The sequence below is a fragment of the Triturus cristatus genome, chromosome 3_2, assembly GCF_964204655.1.
Source record: "Triturus cristatus chromosome 3_2, aTriCri1.1, whole genome shotgun sequence".
Taxonomy (NCBI): Eukaryota; Metazoa; Chordata; class Amphibia; order Caudata; family Salamandridae; genus Triturus; species Triturus cristatus.
Genome location: NC_140584.1, coordinates 1,214,510,418 through 1,214,533,420, shown reverse-complemented (window position 1 = coordinate 1,214,533,420; position 23,003 = coordinate 1,214,510,418). Strand labels below are relative to the sequence as shown.

The following is a 23,003-nucleotide window of genomic DNA, read 5'->3' as shown; positions in this document are numbered from 1 at the left end:
TCTAATAGAAAGTTTGGTTTCTACAGACCTGTCACCAAACAATATATTAAAACACCACATACAAGCTAAAGGTAAAACACAATAAATCTTTGTAGTAAAAAATAAGCAAAAAGTAGTACTCATTATAAGGCAACAGCTACATTTAACTGATAAAATCTAATGAGTCGATGGGCCCAATGGTATGAACAAGCCCCATATCTTCATTCACTATATTTGACACAAGCAACACAATAGTGATAAAAAAATTGTATCAACACGTAATGATATACTGTGTGCTGTGTTTCACAGTTGTCTCACCAATTTAAATACAGTAGAAATGTTCTTTTGTAGCCTTTAGCAAACCTTCGGCACCAATCAGCAGGAGCGAAACGTGTAGACTATGCTCAACAGTAATTGAAAAAAATTAATGAATGGAAGAAATGCTAATAAAAGTGTACCAACCATACAACAAAATATATTCGTTTTTGAGTAAGTATGAGGAAATATGGAAAATACATCAAAAGTTGTACTGAGGTCTGTAGAGTATACAGTGACGTGTATGGTGGTATGTTCAGTAAAAGTGCCAGGTGCCGTGTATGCTGCCATTTTTTAGAAACCCTAAAAAGCATGCCACATATTTAGAAAACCTCGAAAACAGAAACAGTATTTTACCCAATGAGATTAAGGCTTGGTGTATTTCCTTCATCACATTATCGTAAAGTCCCTTTTGCCATTCATGTAACAGCTTCCACTCCTGGTCAGAGAAACAGGTAGCAACATCCTGGAATGTGCCGTGGTCCTGGAGGCGCAAATTGGACAAGTCAGTGAAATGTCTCCAATCAAGAGTACCTGATAATCTCTCTTCTCCTTCAGCATCATCTTCCCTAAAAGTAGCCTCGTACACAGGTGCCTTGTCCACGGAACTACTGGGGTTATCTGAAACTAAATCTAGAGATTAAATCAGGTCAGATTTACTTTATTTTTTGCCAATGCCTAAAAGACTTGAAAACAGTACAAAAAGTTAATAATAATAATGTATAAGATAAAAGATTTAAAACAGCAGGCACTTATTACCATACAAATAATAGCTTGAAGGGTAGCGCATAATAGAAGACAAAAAATGTATTACCGATTTCACATAGTAATTGAGCAAAAGCAAATTATTTAGGGACTGCACGTTCCCCATTTCTGTGCGACCAACAAATATTATGACACCTCAAAGACTACAGGTCTTGAAGTATCAGATATAAATAAATCCACTTGGAGATTCACCCTTCGAACACTGTTTTTTCAGCATTTACTTGAGCTGTTTTACCCTTGGATTGGCAAATGTTGGACAAAGTAGCAGAAAATAAGTTACGTATTAAACCTTCTCTGGGCATCTGTGACACGATCTAGATAAAATATGCACACTCCACCAGTTTTTAGGTTCAACTTCACCCAGATAAGGCTTGTATTTGGCTAGATGCTCTGTTTTTTAAACTTGTGTTTATTAAGTTTTTGTTTTTCGTCAAGACAAATGAGAACAACATACAAGTATCTCGTCCCTGTTGCCCCCGATTTGGATCCCCAGATATCGCAAGTCGGTGTCGCACCAGTCCAAATGGTAATCAAGTGCGAATCTCACCACCGCCGGTGTAAGGGGCAAGACTTGCGACTTAGCCCAATTTATGTGGACTCCAGAAAGGTGCCCGAACACTATAAATTCTTGTAGCAGTGGATTGAGGTTTGTCTGCGGATCTCTGACATATAGTGTCATATCGTCAGCATATAGGGATATTAGTATTTGTCGTAACTGGCAGTGTAGCGCACGTTCCCGGTGATACTGCCGCAGCCGACTTGCTAGTGGCTCGACCGTGAGGGCGAACAACAAGGGCGATAATGGGCATCCTTGTATAGTGCCTCTCGAAATGGGGATCGCCGTGGAAGTGTGGCCGTTTATGAGCACTCGGGCTGTGAGGCGCTGGTAGAGCAATTGGATCCAGGACACGAATATCGCTGGGAATCCCATACGGTGCAGTATACCAATGAGGTAGTCCCATTCTATTGAATCAAATGCCTTTGTGGCATCTAAAAAAACTGCCGACAAAGGAAGCTCTGGCGCGACATTCTGCAGAATGGAAAATAGGGTGCGAAGATTGTGCATGGTGGCGCGGCCAGGCACAAATCCTGATTGATCAAGCAATCCCAGTTTGTCAATCAGTAGTATTAGTCTATTGGCTATACTTTTAGCTAGTATTTTCGCGTCACAATTCAACAGAGATAATGGCCTGTATGAGTCACATGAATTAGGGTCCTTGCCAGGCTTGAGGAGGGATGTTATCAGTGCTTCCCTCATGGAAGGAGGAAGGATGCCACATTCCATGGATTCTTCATAAACTTCTTTCAGCACTGGGGCCATAATGTCTATGTAGGTTTTGTAAAAATTCGGCAGGAAGGCAGTCGAGACCCGGGGCTTTACTAGATTTTCGAACGGGGCACTGAGAAATTCCCTCTGATGATCCTCAAGCCAGCCCAGCGCCACGTCCCCCAGAAAACTGTCAAGCTCCAACTGGTCGCGGCGTTGGGTCGTGTAGAGCGTGGAGTAATGTGCTGTAAAGCATGTCAGTATGCTTGCTGTGTCTCTGTGCATCTCCCCATTGGGCCCTTTAATTTCCAAGAAGTGTTGGGACCCCCTGGGCCTCCTGATCATGTCCGCTAAGGCTTTCCCGGGTCGTCCGCCCTCCCCGTATTTCCTGGCTTGCCAATATTTCCCCCTGAAGTTGGGTTCCTGCATTGCAGTCTCTGTATAATCGGCCAATTTCTCCCGAAAATCAAGTTTAAGTTGCGCTCCGCCCCCTCCAGCCATCCCAGTTTCTAGCGCCTTAAGTTCTTGTTCCAATTGACGTAGCGTTCTTTGTAGGTCTTAAAGGACCCCAAAGCTTTTTGAAATACAAAACCCCTGAATAGTGACCATAAAGGCTTCCCACAAGATCCCCTGTTTCTTTAAAAGAAGGCACGGATTTCCTCGCCTAATTCCGCGTGAAAGACTGCATCTAATAGGGCTGTAGGTTGCAATCGCCAGTGGCGTCTGGGTGTGTTATATCCCGGCGGTAGGATCATGAGCTTAACTGGTGAGTGATCTGAGAACGTTTTTGCTAGGTGTGTAACTGCAGTTATGGTGGGACCTAACTCTTTCGAGAGCATGCAGTAGTCTATGCACACCCAAGTAGCCGTGCAAGTATTACTGTGTGTTCCCACCCATGTCGCCGGGTGGTGCATCCACTAAATTTCCCTCCTGCATAATCTCCAGCAGTGTAGCCTGTGCTTTGGTATAATGGCGTGGAGCTGTGTTTGACCTGTCCATGGCAGGGTTAATGGCCACAATGAAATCCCCTCCCCAAATAAGCTGTGTAGATCCCACTTCCAGAATCTTCCCCCATAGGGTGGTGAAAAACTCAGGTGCGTCTACATTGGGGCCGTTGCAGCATACCAGTGTGGCCTTCTTCGCGCCCAGTCGTCCCCACATCAAAACGTACCTACCCTGGGGGTCTGAGTCTGTGCCAATGGGTGTGAACGGCGTGTTCTTCTTAATAAGGATCGCCGTGCCTCTCGCGTATGTAGAATATGAAGCAAAAGCCCTATGTTCCGCCCATTTGCTGGCAAAAGTAGGGGTTATCTGTGGATTCATGTGAGTTTCCTGCAGCATAGCCACTTGTATATGGTGTCGATCTAGGTACGCGAGGATCTGTCTGCGCTTGCGTGGGTCCCCCAGCCCCCTAACGTTCCACAAGAGGATCCCCAAATGTGGCGCATGTGGAGTATCACCTGATGTACTCATGAGGTATGTGGCCTGCGGTCCATCGGCGCATGTGTGTCATATGAAGTACGTGTCTGCTCTGATATGCCCGATGTGCTTCTGAGTGGAGCAATAAACCTCAGTTAAAACTACCAACTTCCCCCCCACCCTCTCCCACTGTGGCATCCCAATCATGCCATAGAATCCTAACCCCCCCACCTCCCCTATTTTCAACACAACATGTGCTTCATTGTTATAAGAACATTCCAACAAACAATGAATTTTGCGTATCGCGTCAGGGGTTCTCCCTTACGGGGTTCACGTCTAGGTGGCTCACCCAGTCCCCTCCTACCCTGAGGCAGCTAGTTGGGATTGTCCACCTCTACCAGGGTCAGAGGGTGTCCGGCGTTCAATACCTTATGGGCACGCACCATATATCTAGATTTTGTCCAGCATCTCGCCGCCCATCAGCTGCAGCAGAGTGTCTCAGTGTAGTACTCCAACCCCCTCCCACATACATTTGAAATGCCTAATGTCACAGCAAAAAGAATATTGTACATGTGCCCATCTCTTTCAATGTGGTCAATTTGCTTCATCAGGTCTTTCTGGACTGGGCGGATTCGCAGATTGTTTTTTAAAGGCGTTTCAGGAAATCTTCAACTTGCTGAAGCTTGGTGAAGATCATTTGCTTACTTTGGTAGGTAATCCGCAGGCATGCCGGGTAGAGTAAGGCATATTCTATCTGTGTTTGTCGCAGCTTTTGCTTCACGGGAAGAAAGCGCCGCCTGTCTTCCTGTACAGTGGCTGTGAAGTCAGGATAGATGGTAAACGGTACTCCCTCGTAGTGTAGTTGTTTCTTCTCGCGAGCAGCCTGGAGAGCAGTATCCCGGTCCCTGTAATTTAAAAGACGAGCTATAATGGGGCGCGGTACGCTACCCAGAGGAGGGCGGGGGTCCAGCGCCCTGTGTGCTCGCTCAACTACGAAGTGCGGGGAGAGTGTCTCCACCCCCACAACTTCTAACAGCAGCTTCTCTATGTAGGTCTCCATTCTTCCCGCATTGGTACTTTCGGGTGTCCCTAGGACACGAATATTATTCCTGCGGTTTCTCACTTCTAAATCTTCGTTCTTGGCGGCTATTATTTTTAAGAGTTTGTCTATTTGGGTTACTGTGCTTTGGAGTTGTGCCGTGGCGTGCTCCGTATCAGAGATGCGGCGCTCTGTTTCGGGGATACGCTCATCGTGTTTTTCAATTTTGTGCACAATGTTATCCATGCGAGAGTTCATGGCGTCCATTTTGTCTGCAAGTGTAGCTAGCCCTTGTCGGACCTCGAACTTGAGCGCCCTCACGTCTTCACCCGCTGGTGCAGAGGCCTCGGATAGCGCGGATTCAGCGCCAGCATCCATATCTGGCTGCTGGGAACGCGTGGTCTTCTTAGTCTCAAAATGGAGGCGAGGTTTTTTGGCGTCTGGCTTTCCCATTGCGTGTATTGGCCCACAGTGCGATGTGACGCAAGAGGTGAGGGGCCTGGTAATGAGTCGACCACCAGAGTACCGTGTAGGGAATGGGCCCCAAGTAGCCCGACTTCTGCAGCAGGGAGATCGGTGCAACGGATATTTTCCCCGCCCTAAGGAGTACGCACCGCCGTCCTCAGCCACCCCACGAGTACCCGGAGCCTCCAGGCATAGGGTCTAGCAGCACCACCACGCAGCTCACCCCACCGTGGTTCTTGTAAGTACGTTGACCATAACCTGCACAATAGCCAGTGGCTATTGTTGACCAGCGCTGCAGCGCCGCATCCCCTGTAACACCTGCAGGATGTAGTGAGGGCTATCCACTTGAATACCGCCGGGTAAGTCCTGTCACCATGTGGTGGTTGTTGGGGCAGCCTGCCAGCCCGACACCCAGGGGTAGAACGGTTGCGCCGCCACTAATGGCCGATCCGCCACCCACGCGGCGCACCGACCTTACAATCTGCCTGTCACTGTTTATTAGTACGGCAACCCAGTGGCTTTCAGCACACTGAGTAGCAACACTGGAGAAGACAGTGGCACCCGCACGTGCGCTAGGGATTTATAAAGCGCTCCGTCTAGTGTAGCAACATCGCTCCCTCCATTGCACTCCCAGTACTCGAGCAGAATGAACTCCCGCTGCGTTTTGTGTGGCAGCCGACAGTCCCGGAATTTAATGCAGGAAGATGGCGCCGCCGCTAATGGCCGACCCGCCACCCGCGCGGCGCGCCGGCCGTACAATCTGCTTATTATTGTGTGCTAGCCCGGTGATTGTCAACACCCTGGGTGGTAACAATGATGAAGTCAATGGCACCCGCATGTATCAATATTGTTCACAACGCGCTCCGTCCAGCGCAGCAATATCGCTCCCTCCACAGCACTTCCAATGAGGAACAGACTTTGCAATAATTCAGGGTAACTTCCCACTACATTGCGGACGCTTTATTTTTCTTTTTTCTTTTTGGTGTGGCAGCCGACAGTCCCGGCACTTAAATGTAGGATAATGGCGCCGCCGCTAATGGCCAATCTGCCACCCGCACGGCGTGCCCCCTCCTGGTCTCGCGGACACACCTGCCGTCAGTCCATCCGGCTGCCTCGCGTTCCAGCTGGGAGAAATCTGTGCACCTTCACACAGCCTAGAATCTGGCCTCTCGCACATCCGGCTGTACTCACCGCTTCGGCGGTTCCGCTGAGGCACTTCGATGTGGGCCTGGACACCACGTGTGAAGCCACGGCGCTCACGTAACTGCCAGCGCCGCAGGCCGTGCGTGTCCCTCTTCGAGTTCCTGTGCGGTCGTTGCTCCAGGCCGCTAGGAGAGTAGGATTGGAGTGGCCCCCACCCTTCAAATTCTGTCTGATGAAGCCCACGGAGATCAGTAGCCGATGCGGACCAATTTCGCATCAGTTTGGCCCCATTGTGTAGAATTATTGACGGATAATCACATCGGACAGCGAGAGCCTCACTCATTCCGCTCGTGCGCCACCTAGCGCCCCCTCTGTTGTTCCGTTCTACCTTTACAGAGAAGGAAAGAAAATTCCACCTGTACAACAGTCAAGATGAGGTCGCTGTCGGTCGAAATTAACTGCAGCTAGTTAGGAATCCACCCTCTTAAATTCTATGGCAGGACCCGGAGACGAGGATTACGTTTTTCTTTCTTCACTTTATTGCCAGCAGCCTTTCAAAGAAACAATTTTCTTGAACCTAAACTATGTTTCCCATGAGACATTGGGAAAAAAACTACAAACAGTGTGTCCAATCGGAGGGCTGCTGCCTGTATAACGGTCCTCGCAGTCTCTCTAGTTTCCTCTTTCTTCGCTGCTCCAGCAACATTTCAGATAAGTGCACTGTCTCCTTCTGCTTTACTGTTTGATTCTGCTTTTCTAATTGTCAGTATTTCAGTATGCAGCAGCTTAGCGTTCCGCCCGATTTCTTTCTGTCTCACGACCGCTCCCCCGGGGCATGTCTAAAATATATATAGGTTATAAATTACTTACTCGTCACCCAGAAACCTTAATAGCCGATACCTATCTTAGTCTCACCTCTCCCATTAAATCGAATTACATTTTCTTTAACAAATGCCCCTCTAAATGGAAAAGCACTATCCTCCGCCACCTTAACCTCTTCAATGCCCATGACGAGCTGGTCTCGTCATGGGCCGCGGTTGCGCTGTGCCCATGACGAGACCAGCTCGTCATAAACCCCGCCCGCTAATGCAACGGCCGGCACAGGGCGGGGAAAGGGGCGGGCACTGAAGGGGTTAAAATCTCGAAATCCACTAACATTACATAAGGCTTTAAACTTTCTACCTCCCCATCCCCATTCTTTCCCGGTGGAATTGACATTTCTATCTTCAAAACTGGCAACATCATCATACAAGCCTCAGACCAGCACTCTCACCCTCTTTGAGAAACAATTTAGTACCTTGACACACCAACTCTCTCTACCTTCTCTAAACGTCACCCAGACCCAACTACCCAACGACCTCACCCGGTCCCCTCCCCCACTAGCTCTCCCCCTCCCTCCCCTACACACCAACCCAGTACAGACTGTAATGCCTACTCTCCCTCTCACCCATGACCAACCTTCACCTACCTTTCTCCCCTCCCCTAACCTCACTCCTCCCACCCCTCCCCTACAACTCGTACCTCCTGCCCCACCACTCCCTCTGCTAATCTCTCCCGCCCTGAATGGCTCCCCCCTCTTTCGGAAGTAACCATTCCCATCACCCCCAATCCCTACTCACCACCTTCCTCTGTCCTGAATGACTCTACTACTAACGTTCTCTATACATGCCTAACATCCTGCAAAACAGCCGGATGGGCTTTCCAACTGCCCCCCGGACCCCCCTCTCCCTCCACACACTAGACGTCCTCCCAAGACAAGAACGAAACCCAATGCATCCCCCACACCCTTACAACCGAACCCCCACCTACTCTACTAACACAGAAGCTTACCAACATCGAGCGAAATCTCTCCATTTTGACCTCTGAACTTTCACGGCTCAGAAAGGACTACAACACCCTCAAATCCTTGGTTCATCCTATCTACAAGGACTTCCCCTGTTCCTGTGCCCAAGGCATACACCTACCCAATAAGTGGAAAACTACTCCCTCCTGTGACCGAGCTCGTAGGCCTCTTCGCACTGTGAGCGACTTATCCTCTTCTGACCTCAGGGACCTCTCTAATGCCTACCTTCCCAATCTGTCGGATCCCGACCTCCCACCCAACATGCCAATATTCCTGTGATCACGGGTGTAGGAGAGTAGGATCTGCACTTATGTTGCCCCCACTTTTTTTCTGATGTATACACTGGTTTCTGGCTATAGTCTGGCTGGGTCCCTGCTAATTAGGGCCCCAGTCTCTCTGTTCTCTCTAAACGACTTGGTGTATGTGAGAAGTTGGCCTGGCATATGCTGGTCACTAGTTATAGTGGCCACCTTGCACCAGTCCAATTCGACTCTTATTGATGATAGGTTTAAGACAACCTTTAAAGAAAGCTATCCTAGTGGTAGCTGTGGAGAGCAGCCTTCAGGCTAAGTCTTGAAGGAGTGTTAAGCTTATTGTTTTACCATAATAACCTCTTGAATAACCAAATGAAAGAGTAGCCCACACAGGTATACATATAAAATATATGTATTTATTCTAGACAGAATCCCACAGTCGCTTTATGAGACTAGTGGCAAAGATACACTTAAAACAAGCATTTATAAACACAATAAATAGCACAGAAATCAATGGGCCCCAGGGGGGGACCAAACCATATATAAAAAAAGTGGTATAAGAACCACGACAATTCTACAGACAATGCCTAGGGCATTCAGGATCGCTTGCCCCTTTAGAATCCACCCACAGTTATGAGGAAGGGGACCCACGGGAGACGCGTGCAGTGCAAAGAGCTGCTATCGGGATCTCAATGTTAGCCTATGGAGAATGTCGCGGTTTAAATTATACAGATTAAAGTCACTTCTAGCAGGAGTACAAAGTTAAAACTTTAGACTTAAGCTTTTGAGGAGCCCACTACCACGAGAGTACCGAGGTACCACTGTTACCTGCCCCAGGGAAGCCGGGTGCATAGGTCGATTCTGGTGTCGGGTCGCGGGCTGATTTTCTATAGAAAAATGTTCAAAAGTGCTGCTAGCCAAAAGCGTCGATGATGCCGTGAAGATCAAAGATGTGAAGATTGTAGAGAAGAACCTGAAAGCAGAGGGGACAGAGTCTGGGTCACGGCACAGTGACCAGGAGGCTCAAAGCAAGGAGCCCTTCGATGTCGGGTGCTTCAGGTGAGAGGTGCTGTCGCTTGGATCTGCAGCCACGGGCTCCGGGAGGCTTCAAGGACGGCCAGCTTCCGGAGGGCGACTGTCCCACGTCGGATGAGGGTCGCTGCGGTGTTAGTGTCCGGATTGGATCCACTAAGCCTTGGCAACCGCAACCCACGAATAAACAAATCAGCTACAGTGCAGACCCACGAGGTCTGGGAGAGGTCTCCTTTGGAGAGACTGTAGAGCAGGCCTGGAGCAACCAGGGGAACTCTTGATTGTAGAAATAGACCTCCGCTAGAGCCCACAAGTCGAGAGACAAGGGACCGCGGGAGGCGGCAATTTGGCGTGCATAAAAGGGCACCCACGGGCCAATGGAGGGGGCTAGGGTGCTGGTCTTTGGCACAATTGCTGCAGAGTGGTTGGCTCGAAAACGGGCCAAAGCACAACTTCCCCACTGGTCAGGGTCGTGTGCTACGCAAGAGGTGGCCGGTGTCCTGGGGTATTGGGGATCTCGGCACCCACGCGGTCCACGGTGCCCAAACTCGTTGAGCACACTCACTGGCCTCTGGGATGCGCTGGAAACCCACCTCAAGGGTGCTGGAGGTCGTCGAAGTCCGACAGAGCAGCGAAGTTCCAACCGGGTCACTTGCAGTGTTTCAGGTGCCTGCCAAGCAGGGGGATAACTCCTTTATCCCAAGGGAGATTTCTTCCGTCAGCTGGGCAGCAGCAAGTCGAAGGTCAAGACTGTAAAGTTCAAGATTAATCTGAGGCTCTGGGGCCACAATATTCACCTTTATCCCCAAGATTAGGGGAGTGTCCAGAGTAGTGTCCACCAATGAGTGGTGAGGCGGGAAAGGGTGGCTACACCCTCTCCCCTTTGTGTGTTTCCCGCCTGGGCGAGGGGCAGGATGCCCCTGAACTGGTTCCAAGCGGTGTATGCAGAATTAGGTCTCTGCAGCTGCCTACGTGCAACTCTGAAAGGACATTTGGTGCACCCACCCTGTTCCAATCCACATTATCCTGTCTGGGGAGATGCTAGCACCTCCCTGCCACAGGAGCCCTATTGTCCAGCTGGCGAGGCTGGGGTTTTCACCAGCAACAGCCAGCCAGGGTCGTGTAGGTGGCGGGCAGTAGCCATTTTGTGAAACTTGTGCACTTTTAAATTGGTGTCTAAATTCTACCGCTTTTCCCATATCGCCCCTCTAGCAGGGGGGAATCGTACCCTCATGCCCATGGCTGGACTGGGGGTATGATTCCTACATGTTTGACACCAAACACGATATGGTTCTGTGTAGCCATTCTCAAGTTATCTTGGTATCGTGATATACTTAGAATGCGGTTAAGAGTATATGGTATGGCTACACTACAAACAACCCAGTAACGATTTTACGAAGGCTGCAGAGAGGCCCTACTCAGGTAGGGGTCCCCCCTCACACATACCTCAGCACCCTGCCCTGTAGGATTAGCAAGGCCTGCTATAGGGGTGACCTATGAGAGTACATGTGTTGTAATGGGGTGGGATATAGGGTACCTATATCCCTGTAAGGGGTGCTAGCACCACCTTACCCAGACTACAGTAGTGGTCTGGTGGTGTCAGTTTGTATGGCTGTCCCAGGGTGGCACAATAAGTGCTGCAGCCCTGGTAGGCCTACTGAGGGACCCATGCCCTGGGTACCTAGGGTACCATCTACAAGGGACTGTCAGGGCACCCTCAGCATCCAATTGGTTGGTACCTAGGGTACTCACATCGTTTAACAGAGGAAGCCGATAGGCTGGGGTCCTGGATAGCAGGGCCACAGCCTGGCTAAAGTCATAAAAACAGTCAAATCATCAGCAAAAAGTTGGGGGCAACTATGCAGTCGATGCCACTCTCCTACAGTGTACATATAGATGCACTAGTGATTGGATACTGTGGTACTTTATGAGCCCCAAGTATATGGTACCTTAGGTACCTAGGGCATTGGTACTTCACAGGCCTACCAGGGGCTGCAGCATGTATTATGCCACCCCTGGGAAGCATTCACAATCTGACACCACAGGCCTGCTACTGCAGCCTGGGTGAGGTAGTGTTAGCACTCCTCACTGAGGTATAGGTTCCTATATCTCACCATACACACACATATAAACCTATCAGCCACCCCTATGGCAGGCCCTATCAATCCTGAGGGCAGGGTGCTTGGTTTACAATGTGAGGGAGGTGCCTCTGCCTGAGCAGGGCCCCTCTGCAGCTGGCAGGGTCTATTCCTTGTGGCTGTGGATGCGGTTAAACCATATACTCTTAAGTGCATTATAACCTCCTGGTTAATGCTAACTTTGGAATGACTGCATCAAAACATGTTGTGTTTGGTGTCAAACAACTTAGAATCATACCCCCACACCAGTAACTGGTGTGGAAGTATGATCCCACCTTTCTAGAGGGGACGACATGTACCTACTGTGGTAACACTGTAGAAATCTGAAAGAGCCCTGGCCTCACAAAATGGATGCCACCAGCACAGACACTGGGCTGCCCTCCTGCTGCTGACTGAAACTCGCAGTGGAGGAGGACCAACAATAGGCATCCTGTCACAGGGAGGTGTCACCACCTTCCAGACAGGATTTAGTGAATTGGGGCTGGGTGGTGCACTTCTAGAGTGCTTTGAAGTCCTGCACTGGGGGAGCAGTAGGCTCCTCTGTGCATATGCCAGCTCAAACCGGTTCAGGGGCTACCTGTCCCTGCTCTGGCGTGAAACTGGACAATAGGAAGTGGGTGTAACCACCCCCTACCCTGACCCTCCCAGAGGAGTGGTCATAGAGCTAGTCCCTCCCCTATCTTCAGTATAAGATAGCAAACCTTGCCATTGCAAAGGAGATAACCCTGGACGACGCTCTACAAAGAAGAATCCTGGCCCTTCGACGTTCCACTACCTTTGGAAGACAGAAGAATCTCCCTTGGAGTCAAGGAGTGACTCCCCTGCTTGGCAGGCACCAGAAACTCTAATCAACGGTCGCAAACTTTCCCGCTCCCGCCGGAGTCCGAAGTCCCTGCAGCCCCGGAAGTGGATTTCCTGACTTCTCGACGGCCATTGTGAGTCCCCAGCAGAGCTGAGGCAAGTGGACCCCACGAGTGACGAGGAACAGCAATACTCGGGTACCGTGCACAATTGTCGAGTGCAACCCCTTCACGACGTTCAACAAACTTGTGCTTTGGACCACTTGTGGCCCAAGCCTCCAGCAGGTTTTGCAGCGAAAGTCAGAGGCCTACCCCGTCCCGAGTGACCGTGGGCTCCTGTGAAGCATTTCCTCAAGAGGAGTCTTCGCGATCCCTTGCCCGTTGGCTTGTGGGTCCCCCGAAGACTTTTTAGCGACTCAAAGGGCTCCCCTGGTTGCTCCAGGCCTGCCCTCACTTACCCTTGCTGAGTGAGTCCCTCAGACCTTGCTGGTCTGCACCATCGACTTTCTTCACTCTACACAAGACTTGCGGTTGCCAAGGCTTGTTGGCTCCAATCCGGTTGCCGACACCGCAGTCAGCTGCAGACGTCGTGGGACACTCAGAATCCAGCTGCTGGTCATCGTCGATCTTTCCTGGACCTCGTGAGCGAAGAGTCAAAACACCCTTGATCACCTGAAATCACCCGACATCCGTGGGCATCCATCTTCCTGGCTCCGGGTCACTGGCAAGTGACTGTGAACACTGTCCCTTCAATTTTCAGTTCATCTGCATCTAGAATCCAGCCTTGGATTCCACCAGACACTTCTTCAACCGCTGCAAGCAGCAAGTCTTCTTTGGTCTCCATAGAAAACAGCGACGCGACCCGACACCAAAAGACACCTATGCACCCGGCTTGCCTGGGTGAGGTAACTCATGCACTCCAGTGCCCTAGTGTGTGTTGGCCCTCGAATTACTTACCTTGTAAGTGGCTTGCTTGCAGACTTCCTCGAAGTACCCTAAAACTTTAAAAATCAAACCGCGACTTGCTCCATTGTAATCAATAGGGAACCCGCGGCTGTGTTCACACACTGCATGCGTCTCCCGTGGGTCTGTTACTTACCTGCTTTCACTGCAGTAGTGAAGCCCCAGCGATTCTACAGGCCCTAGGCCTTGTGATTCTGCAAGTCGACTTTCCTAAACCTCTTTTTTAGTATATGGTCTGGTACGCCCCTAGTGCCCCAGCCATATATGTGCTTAACTTATTGTGAAACGTTGATATTTGAATGTGTTCCTGACTTCTAATCTCATAAAGAGATTAGTTGAGTGTGTCTAGAAATAAATACATATATATTTGATATATATACCTGTGTGGTGTCCTTTCATTTGGTAATTCAAGAGATTATAAGGTAAAACAAGCTGTTTTACATTCCTCCGAGACTTAGCCTGAAGGCTGCTCTCCACAGCTACCACTAGGATAGCTTTCTTTAAAAGGTTGTCTTAAACCTATCTACCATAAGAGTCGAATTGTTCTGGTGCAAGGTGGCCACTATAACTAGTGACCAGCATATGCCAGGCCAACTTCTCACAACGGGTATCAACAGAATCCCATCCGCACGCCCTTCCCCCCGACCGCCTGTTCAACTCACGACCATCCAATGCAATCCTACCTCAGACAGCCCAAATCCCCTCTCCTGCATGCTGGTAAACTGCCGCTCGGCGGTCCGAAACGCAACCAAATTATCCGAAGCTATACTCCGCGAAGACATTGACATCGCCTTCCTGACAAAAACCTGGTTCAAGGACCACTCGACGTTCTCGTTCCTATGCGGTCACCTTCCACTGTGACAGGCTTGCATGGGCGGTGTTGTCTTCCGACCGCCAGGGGGCCCCACGCATTCACGCTATGCGTTCTGCACGTCTTGACCCCCCAGCAGCCGGAGCACGTCAGTTTCACTGACAGCTTGTAGCAAAGTGCTCCGGCTGCGGTAATAATCACAGGGGAGGAGTTTACTTTTGTCAGTTACCGCTCGAATAAAACAAGACAGTTTCTTTGAAAACATTAGTTCCCTAAGGGCATTTATTACTGTTTGCTCAGCGAGCCACAGCCTGGAGAACAGACCTTGGCACCCAACTGCTACTCCCCTAACTGACAAGGACCTCCCCACGGGCATAGTACAGCCCCAGGAAGCAGATCTGCTAGACTCTGATGCCCTGCTACACCAGTATTCAGCGGAGTGGTGCCCTGCGCCCAAAGTAGCCGCCTGCATTACGGGCAGGTTGTGGAAACCTCTCGAAAAGGAGGTGAGGAGCAGCCTCAAGGTGGGGAGCAGCCTCAAGGTGGGGTGCCCTAAGCCATCTTTAGAGGGGAAGGTGGCCCTCACACAAGAGATAGACACCAAAAAGGCCTTTGACAGGTCATGGCGCTCATGCCAAGATAAACTCCTGGATGTTGCAGGGCCCCTGACGAAGATCATGGACATGGCGGAGGAAGTAAAAGCCTCTGGGTCCCTCATATTTCCCGATCCTCCCTCCAGCTGAGCTCAACAACCCTTTATTTTTCTGTGGAACGCGAATTGCCTGATTTCTACCGGACGGCGCAGATTGCTGCTGATTAAGATTGACCCCAAGTTAGGGGAACTTTCCACCTCTGAGGCCGGTACAATAACAGAGGGCAACCTTTTCGGGGATCCCTTTATTTGTGAGTGGGCAAATTTGTCAACACCTTTAATTCACTGGATAAAGCTCATACCTCCATTAAGATGATATTTACCCCCATGTTTTTGCAGCAGTCGGTCGAGGTAGGGGGCGCTCAACCGGCCGTCCCTTCCATCAAGCCTCCATAGGTGGTGACTCTCGCCGAGGCCTATGGCAGGATTCCAGCAATTTTGGGAACTTCTACCCAACCAGACCATATCCCCGCCGTCGCGGAGGCACTGGCAGGTCTAGAGGCGGTAACCTCAACAATGTTCAAGGTAAGGATACAAGACTCGATGGGGATCCAAACTGGGGGTCGCCTGGCCTCATTTATGATGAACTGGGAAAAACTCTCCTCAGATACCTGTGTCTCTCGGATGGTAGGAGGCTTTCACATAGAGTTTTACGGGTGTCCAATTCAACCTCAACCTCCCAGACCTCTAGTCTTTCCACAGGAACAGGCAGCCCTAGTGGATAACCAACGTGTTAGAAAAGGGTGTGATAGTTCGCACAACAATTCACCTCAACGGCTTCCTCAGCAATCTCTTCCTGGTGGAGAAAAGGAGCGGCGGACAACGTCCGGATATCAATCTCTATGGAGTTCAATGCATGGCTCCTGTACCGCCATTTCAAGATGGACGGTATCCATCTTCTGAGTGATCTCCTCCAGGTTTCAGAGTAGATGGTTCGGCTGGACCTGAAGAACGCCCACTTGGCGGTCCCTGTTTTTCCACCTTACAGACACATTTTTGCAGTTCCGTTGGGGCTCAGAGCTGTTCAAGTTTGTATCCCTTCCTTTTGGTCAATCATCAGCGCCTTGGTGCTTCACCAAGCTGATGAGCCCGGTCGAACAATTGCAGGCACACATGGTGAGACTGATCGTCTATCTCAACGATATTCTGATCATGGATCAATGCCCAGAGTGCCTCTTCTTACACTTGCAGATGGCCGTTGACCTTCTAGAGCCATTGGACTTCATGATCAACACAGAGAAGTAAGCGTTAACCCCAACCCAATCAGTGCAATTTCTGGGGCTCTTGATAAACTCGGACTCAGCAACCCTCAGTTTCCTGGCTCGGAGCTGACCAGGATCAGACATGAGCTCAGTAGGACGATTTCCAAAGCGCAAATCTCTCTTCACCAACTGGCACAGATCATGTGACTCCTCTCGTCGTCCATCCAGGCTATTTTCCCGGGCCCGCGCTATTACCGGCCACTGCAACGCCTACAAATCTCTCACCTTCGGTAGGGCCTCTCGTACACTCAGCTGGTTCCGCTCTCCGTCGAAGTGAAGGAGGAAATGGGGTGGTGGATGACCCATATGGAGGCGTGGAATGGCTGAACGATCTTTGGCTCCCAACCTGATCTGGTGATAGAATACGATAGCAGCAGCTCCGGATGGAGAGCGCGCCATGGAGAGTTCTCCAATGGAGGAAACTAGTGCTCCGCAGAGAAGCCTTTACATACCAACTGTCTAGAGTTGAAATCGAGATCTTTCGCCCTCTAGTGTTGAACCAAATAGAGGGTACGGTGCTCGGTCCTTTAGAAGATGGGCAATGTAGCAGCGGTTCGCTACATCAATCATCTGGGGGAACTTGGTCAAAGGCCTAGTTGTACCTCACTAGGAGCATATAGGAATACTGCTTAGCCAACCAGATCTCCATTGTACCTTCCGGGTCGCTCCAATCAAGTGGTGGATTGGCATTCTCACGATTGGAGGGATGTCAGCCTCTGGAAGGTGCACCCTAACTTTTTTCGGCAACTTCAGGACCGATGGGGTCCGTTTTCCATGGACTCTTTTGGATCTCGTCTGAACTTCCAGCTTGACAAGTACTTCTGCTGGAGACTGGACCTCCAGGCAGCGGCCACAGACGCCTTTATTCAGGACTGGAGCAAGTAGCTGTCCTATGCCTTACATCTGTTTGCATAACTGAGGCGCCAGTTGCATTTTTATCGCAGACAGCATGTGAACCTAGTTATGATTACACGAATATGGAGATCGCAAGTCTCTATTCCAGCGATGAGGGAACTTTCCTGGAATTTTACAATCCCTCTACCCCTGTTTCCGGATCTTCTCCGGGATCCTGAGAGCAACCCTTACCCGCTGGTCCTAGCGGGTTCTCTTCGTCTTATGTACTGGAGGGTTACTGGGAACCCTAGAAAGTTCCGGGAATTTCGCTAGAGGCTGCGTCTCTGCTCGCCAAAGCCTGGGCAGACAGTACAAACAAACGATACTGTACTGCATGGTCTAGATGGTTGGGTTGGTGTCTCCAACACCAGGTGGATCCCATGGGAGAAGATTTTGTCCAGGTTTTTAACTTCCTGGCGAGCTTGGCTTTCCAAGGTTTTGCTTACAGATCAATTAATACCTTCAGATCGGCAATATCCCCGGGTCACCTTCTAGTGGACTGTCACACAGTTGGGGAACATCCGTTGGTCTGTAAGCTGCTGAGGGGTATGAGGTTGTCAGTATCCCCTGAACCACGGTATTCAGTACTATGGGATGTCAATAAAGTCCTTTCTTTGTTTCAATCTTGGCCCTCTAATAAATACCTGTTGAGAAAACAGCTAGAGGCGAAACTGACAATGTTGTAATGCTTAATCTCTTGCCACCGGGTCTCAGATGTCCGTGCCTTGGACTATACAGGTAGAGGTTTTATCCCCTAACGGGTGACTTTTCATATTGCTCGATGAACAAAATGTCCTTCTAAATTGGTGTCATATCCAGCCTCTTCACACATTCCTAAATTGTGTGTAGTCCACACCCTTAAAAGGTATGAGGTAGTCGCTGATGAGATAAGACTATAAGAATGGCAACTATTGATTGCACTCACAAAATCTTTAAAAGCGCTTTCTTCCCCTACGATTGCCAGATGGGTCATGCAGGAAACAGGAAGCGGGGAAGGACACTTGCCATTTTGGAGCCCACTCAGTGAGAGCGGCTTTTGTCTTAGGTGTAAGACTTGAAGATACTCTCAACACGGCTGTCTGGTCATCTGATGCCACCTTTGAGACCTTTTATTTTAAACCAGTCACCTCGCTGGCAAACATGGTGGTGAATCAGTTATAAACTAACCTAATATACGCCTCCGGGTCGTGCCATAAAATGAAAAGTGTCCTAGCTATCGTAAGGAAAGTTTAAATTCTATTAAGGACACAGAGGCGAGGTTTAGCCCACCCTGGACTTCTAGCGTCTAGAAGTTCTACCCTAACTGAGATGCAGGGTCATTATGCTGTTTGATTTTACAGTGGATTCAGATGCATGCCATTGTTGTTTTAGTGTCTATGTACAATGTTGATTTGCATTTTCTCTCTGTTGCGCTGTGTTGATGAATTATGCATCAACCTGGAGATGACAAAACTCACGAATAGCGTTGTTGTTTCATAGGGACGGATTCCAACAGACAGGAATAGTGCCAGTAGATGAGGAGGAAGTTGCAGGAAGAAAGAGGAAACTAGAGAGTATGCGAGGACCGTTATACAGACAGCAGCACTCTGACTGAACAGTCTGTTTGTAGTTTTATTTCCCAATGTCTCATGGGAAACGTAGTTTATGTGCATGAAAATGGTTTCTTTGAAAGGCTGCTGGCAATAAAGTGAAGAAAGAAAAGCCTAATCCTCACCTCTGTGTCCTTAATAGAATTGAACTTTCCTTTACGATAGCTAGGAAATTTTTCATTCCATCCCCGAAACAAACAGTGATATAGGAGAAATTAATTTAAAGTTCGGGGACTTGACAAAGAACTCTCTTGATAAACTCATTCTTATTAGGGGATGTTTTAAAAGTTGTATTGCCGCCAGGCTTTGCTCTAACCACTGCTGTGAGGAGAACGGCTCTTACCTGGTACCTTTTGCCGTGAGAGGAACGGCCACCATTACCATCACCGCTCCGTGAGGCGAACGGCTGAAACTACATCCCCCAGCAGCCCTGTGCCACCCTGACGCTGCACTCGCGCCCAGAGGCGCCATAAAAGTCACGCTCACCTCCCGCAGCGTGGGACGCACGCGCGCGGGCGTGCCTGGGCCAAGAGCGGGCCCGTCCTTGCCCATCATTGCCAGGAAGAGACAGGGCAGAGCCACCCCACTAACCCCCAGGTCTGAGGATGTTAACCGGCATGAGGAGCCAATTAAAAGCGGGAGCCGAGGCGGTTTGTGCTGTGGGCTACTTATTTGACTCTCTGCCAGTGGGACTAACCGGGGCACGGACCACAGCCCTTACGAGACCCTGGTGGGACTCGGCGTCCCAGGGTGCTCAGCACTGCATCACCCCAATCTCAATCAGCTGCCGTGGAGTGAGGAGCGACCATCGTCAGTGTGTGCCCGCAAGAGGACGGCCTGGCTACCTTCTAAAGAACTTGGTTACGGGTTTTTTTTCCTGGGAACAGTATTGTATTGCTTGGCTAATATAATATAATACAATAGTGTGATTATATACGGTTAACATGAGTAAGCGTAAGTCTAGCACAGGTGGGGGCGTGGCAGGGACCTGAGATGCTTTCCTATTGAGGGCAGAATCAGCCCTCATTAACGAGATAAAGCTTACTGAGTGAAGGCTATCCCCTGAGCCCCTACCTTCGCAGAGTAGACTTTCCTTAACTCCTGCAATCCCTGAATCTTTTGTATCTCCATCCCGGACTAGTCAGTCTCCACATGTTGTTTTGGATCCAGTGACAGATATTGTCTACTTTTCATCTACTGACCCAGAAACCAGCCCTGTTAGACCTAAAGTTACGACCAGAGGGCAGAAAGCCAAACTTAGGTAGGATCGCATTAATGAACCCCTCCCTAAATAAAGGAAGAGTCGAGGAATATTAAAACAAAGTAAACTTGCCCAGAGAATAATTGGGAAGAAAGTACTGCCCATTATTACTGCAAGTGAACCTAACAAGGGCACCCCTATCCCCATGGTTCACATGGCATCAGGGCAGCTCGCCGATAGCACACAGCAGGGGAATTTCTGGGGCAGGCTTGAAACCATGATGTCAACCTTACTGGAACCTATCCTGCAAAAAATAAGTATCGTAGAAGCCAGATTATTAAAGTTGGAGGAGTTGGTTAGCTGCAAACCCCCAGCTATACTGGCAGCTTGCTTGAAGTCTAGCGCAGAACCATCAAATATCATGGGGACAGGTACGGGTTAGGGCTTATCTGTAAGTTCTACTGCAAACAGACAGGCTTCAGACAAGAGTAGTTTTAATAACATTGTTCTTAGTAGTGTTGACATCCCGGCCTGTACTGGTCAGTCCCCTTCAAGAACAGGTTCTGTGATTCCAAGGGTTGGGAGGCTGGAGAAAAGGGAGATACAGTCAACGAGTCTCCCAGTAATAGATCTGCCATCGGAATCTACTCCTTACGTAGTGGTTTTGGGGAGTGTTCCTTCTCTTCCCAAGGGGCTAGTGAGGACTTTGGGCAGCTGAAAAATAAATCAACTCATTGGTTTGCACATAACACCATTCTGGGTGCCTGGGTGGCTAAAAACATTCTTATGGCACGCAGGGTGAGCTGGATTGGGAGTTCGCGTAAAACGGGCACAGGTGTCTGTGTCATTGTAAACTTTCATAATCCCCATACTGAGGGCAGGATCTTATCCAGGGACACTTTTTATGCTCCTGCTAATTCTGGATCTGTCATCAGGGACCCTCCATTGTTTTTTTTTTTTATAAACCCGTTTCTTCTAGGGAAATGTATCATAATGTCCCTATGGCAGCGCTTCGAGGTGGGTGGCCAAATTAACAATACCTAGGCTGCAGCCTATTCCCATGGTTTATCCATCATTTGCAACAGATGGTCAGTTTGGCGCCTGCCCTTCGTTGGAATTAAATAACAGATTCTCTGCTTTAACAGGGTTGGAGGAGTGTGACTGACTAAGGATCCCCACACTCTCAGATAATGAGCTTGTTGCACATACTCAGCTCCCAATAGAGGTAGATGAGAGGACCATAGGAGAAATATCCAATAATTTTATATCTTGGAACATTGCAGGGTTGGCAATTAAGCTCCGAGACCCATTATGGGTGCAATTTGTGAAGCCATTCCCTGTAATTAGCCTCCAAGAAACATGGTCGGTGGATTGTGATCTATTTTTGGAAGGTTACAAGGCTTTCTTTGTCCCAGCTACTCCTTCGGCGAGTGGAAGACCCAAAGGAGGTCTAGTTGTATATATATCTTTGGCGGTCAATGGTCAGATTCAGGTTGTGCCGACCACAAACCCAGGAATTCTGGCACTGATAGCCAAAAAGGGAGAAACTAGATGGGGACTTATTAATTTTTACATCTCTGTGGCCTGTCCATATGGTGCCTGTAACATCACCACCCTGGGAACATTTATTAGACAGTCTTTTGGTTCTATTCTACATAACCTTATGGTTTTTAGTGATTTCAACATCCATCCATGTGGAAATCCAATATTATCCTGTATATCTGAGTTGGGCTGTCCCCGTATGAAGGGGTTTTCATTTTGATCATCATGTCCAGGGGGAATTGCTGAATAATTTGTTAAATGAATTGGATATGATAGCCTTGATGTCCTTAACTGCCCGCACAATATTTTTTCTGTGCCAAATTTTAAAGGGAGTGGTAGGGGGGTCGTTCATAGATTTTATCTTAATTTCTTCTTCCCTACAAACCTTATTTCATGGTTTTAACATTGTTGAGAGCAAATATAGTGACCATAACCCTCTTTGAGTCTATATGCAGGGCCCATTATCAGCACGAATTGGCGAGGTAACAAGCAAGGGTATACTTAGACCAATTGATGGCAAACAACGACTTAAATGGTCCCAGATCCGGTGGGCAGACTACAGGGGACTGGAACTGGAACCCATTCCAGTGGAATGATTGTGTGGGTGGCCGACGCTTTCTTCCTCGTTTTTGGGGGACATGCAACATTTGGGTATTGGGCGCAGCTGTGTTATATGGACACGGTTCATAGTGAGGACAGAATCGTAGCTGCGAATATATTTACTGCCTTGAATGGATTGGCGGTACGATGGGGGGGGGAGGGGGGGCAGTTCTATGTTCATTTAATTGGGGGGGTTGCATTGTTTATGCACGTATCTTATGTATTTTGTATTTGGTATCTCATGAGAAAAATGTCAAAGCCGGTATGTTGTTTCTTGATGCTACGGAAGTCTCTGGGTTACAGAGCTTCGCTAAATGTGTATTTGACAAATAAAATTTGTTTACAAAAAAAAAAAAAGATCAAACATACAACAGTGTAGAAAGGTTCCCTACTGGCAGTCCTCCAACCTACGCCTCTCCGGTTCTACAGAGCCAACAGATACCATCATAAGAGCTGACCATTCAGTTTACTCTACTCTCTGAGATTAGCCCCTTAACAGGCATGCAAAAGGAGCTGAAGCACCCTAACAATTGCAAGTTGCTAAAAAAAACTAACCTTTACGCCAAAATACAAGTCTCTGGGGCAGCTTGACATAATCAACAAAGGCACAAAGCTGCGTATGGTTCAAGAAATCTCAACATTGCATCACACTACCACCACAGTTATTCACTCAGTTGCATCTTGCCGCAGTATGCAAGGAGTCAACAGTTACTACCTTGGCAAATCAACTACTTGCCCAGCAGGTCTGGAAGAAGAAATTGACACTTTAAAAATGGGGGACTAAAATCTCACGACATGAGGACACGGCATACCCTTAATTTTTAGTTCCCAGACCATACGGAATAGAGATGTCTGCTCACATCATCACCGAGAGCGAGGTGAAACAAGAGAAATTGGTCTCAACCTTAAGGCACAAATGGGCCCAGACATCTTCGGTGCTTCAATGGGCAACAAGTCACTAAGTGTCGACATCAAGCACTGAGGCTAACACTAGCAGCAGAAACAGAGAGGTGAAGCGTATATTAAGTCA

General features: G+C 49.0%; 1 protein-coding gene across 2 annotated transcripts in view; it reads right to left on the bottom strand.

Moving 5' to 3' along the window:
- The window catches only part of LOC146859481 (uncharacterized), a 236,016-nt gene that overhangs the window by 171,329 nt on the left and 41,684 nt on the right, over positions 1–23,003 (bottom strand). For both annotated transcript variants that reach the window (XM_085650210.1, XM_085650211.1), the window contains exon 2: positions 652–778. In XM_085650210.1, coding sequence (XP_085506336.1) covers positions 652–778 — 127 coding nt within the window. The remainder of the gene's footprint in view (positions 1–651; positions 779–23,003) is intronic.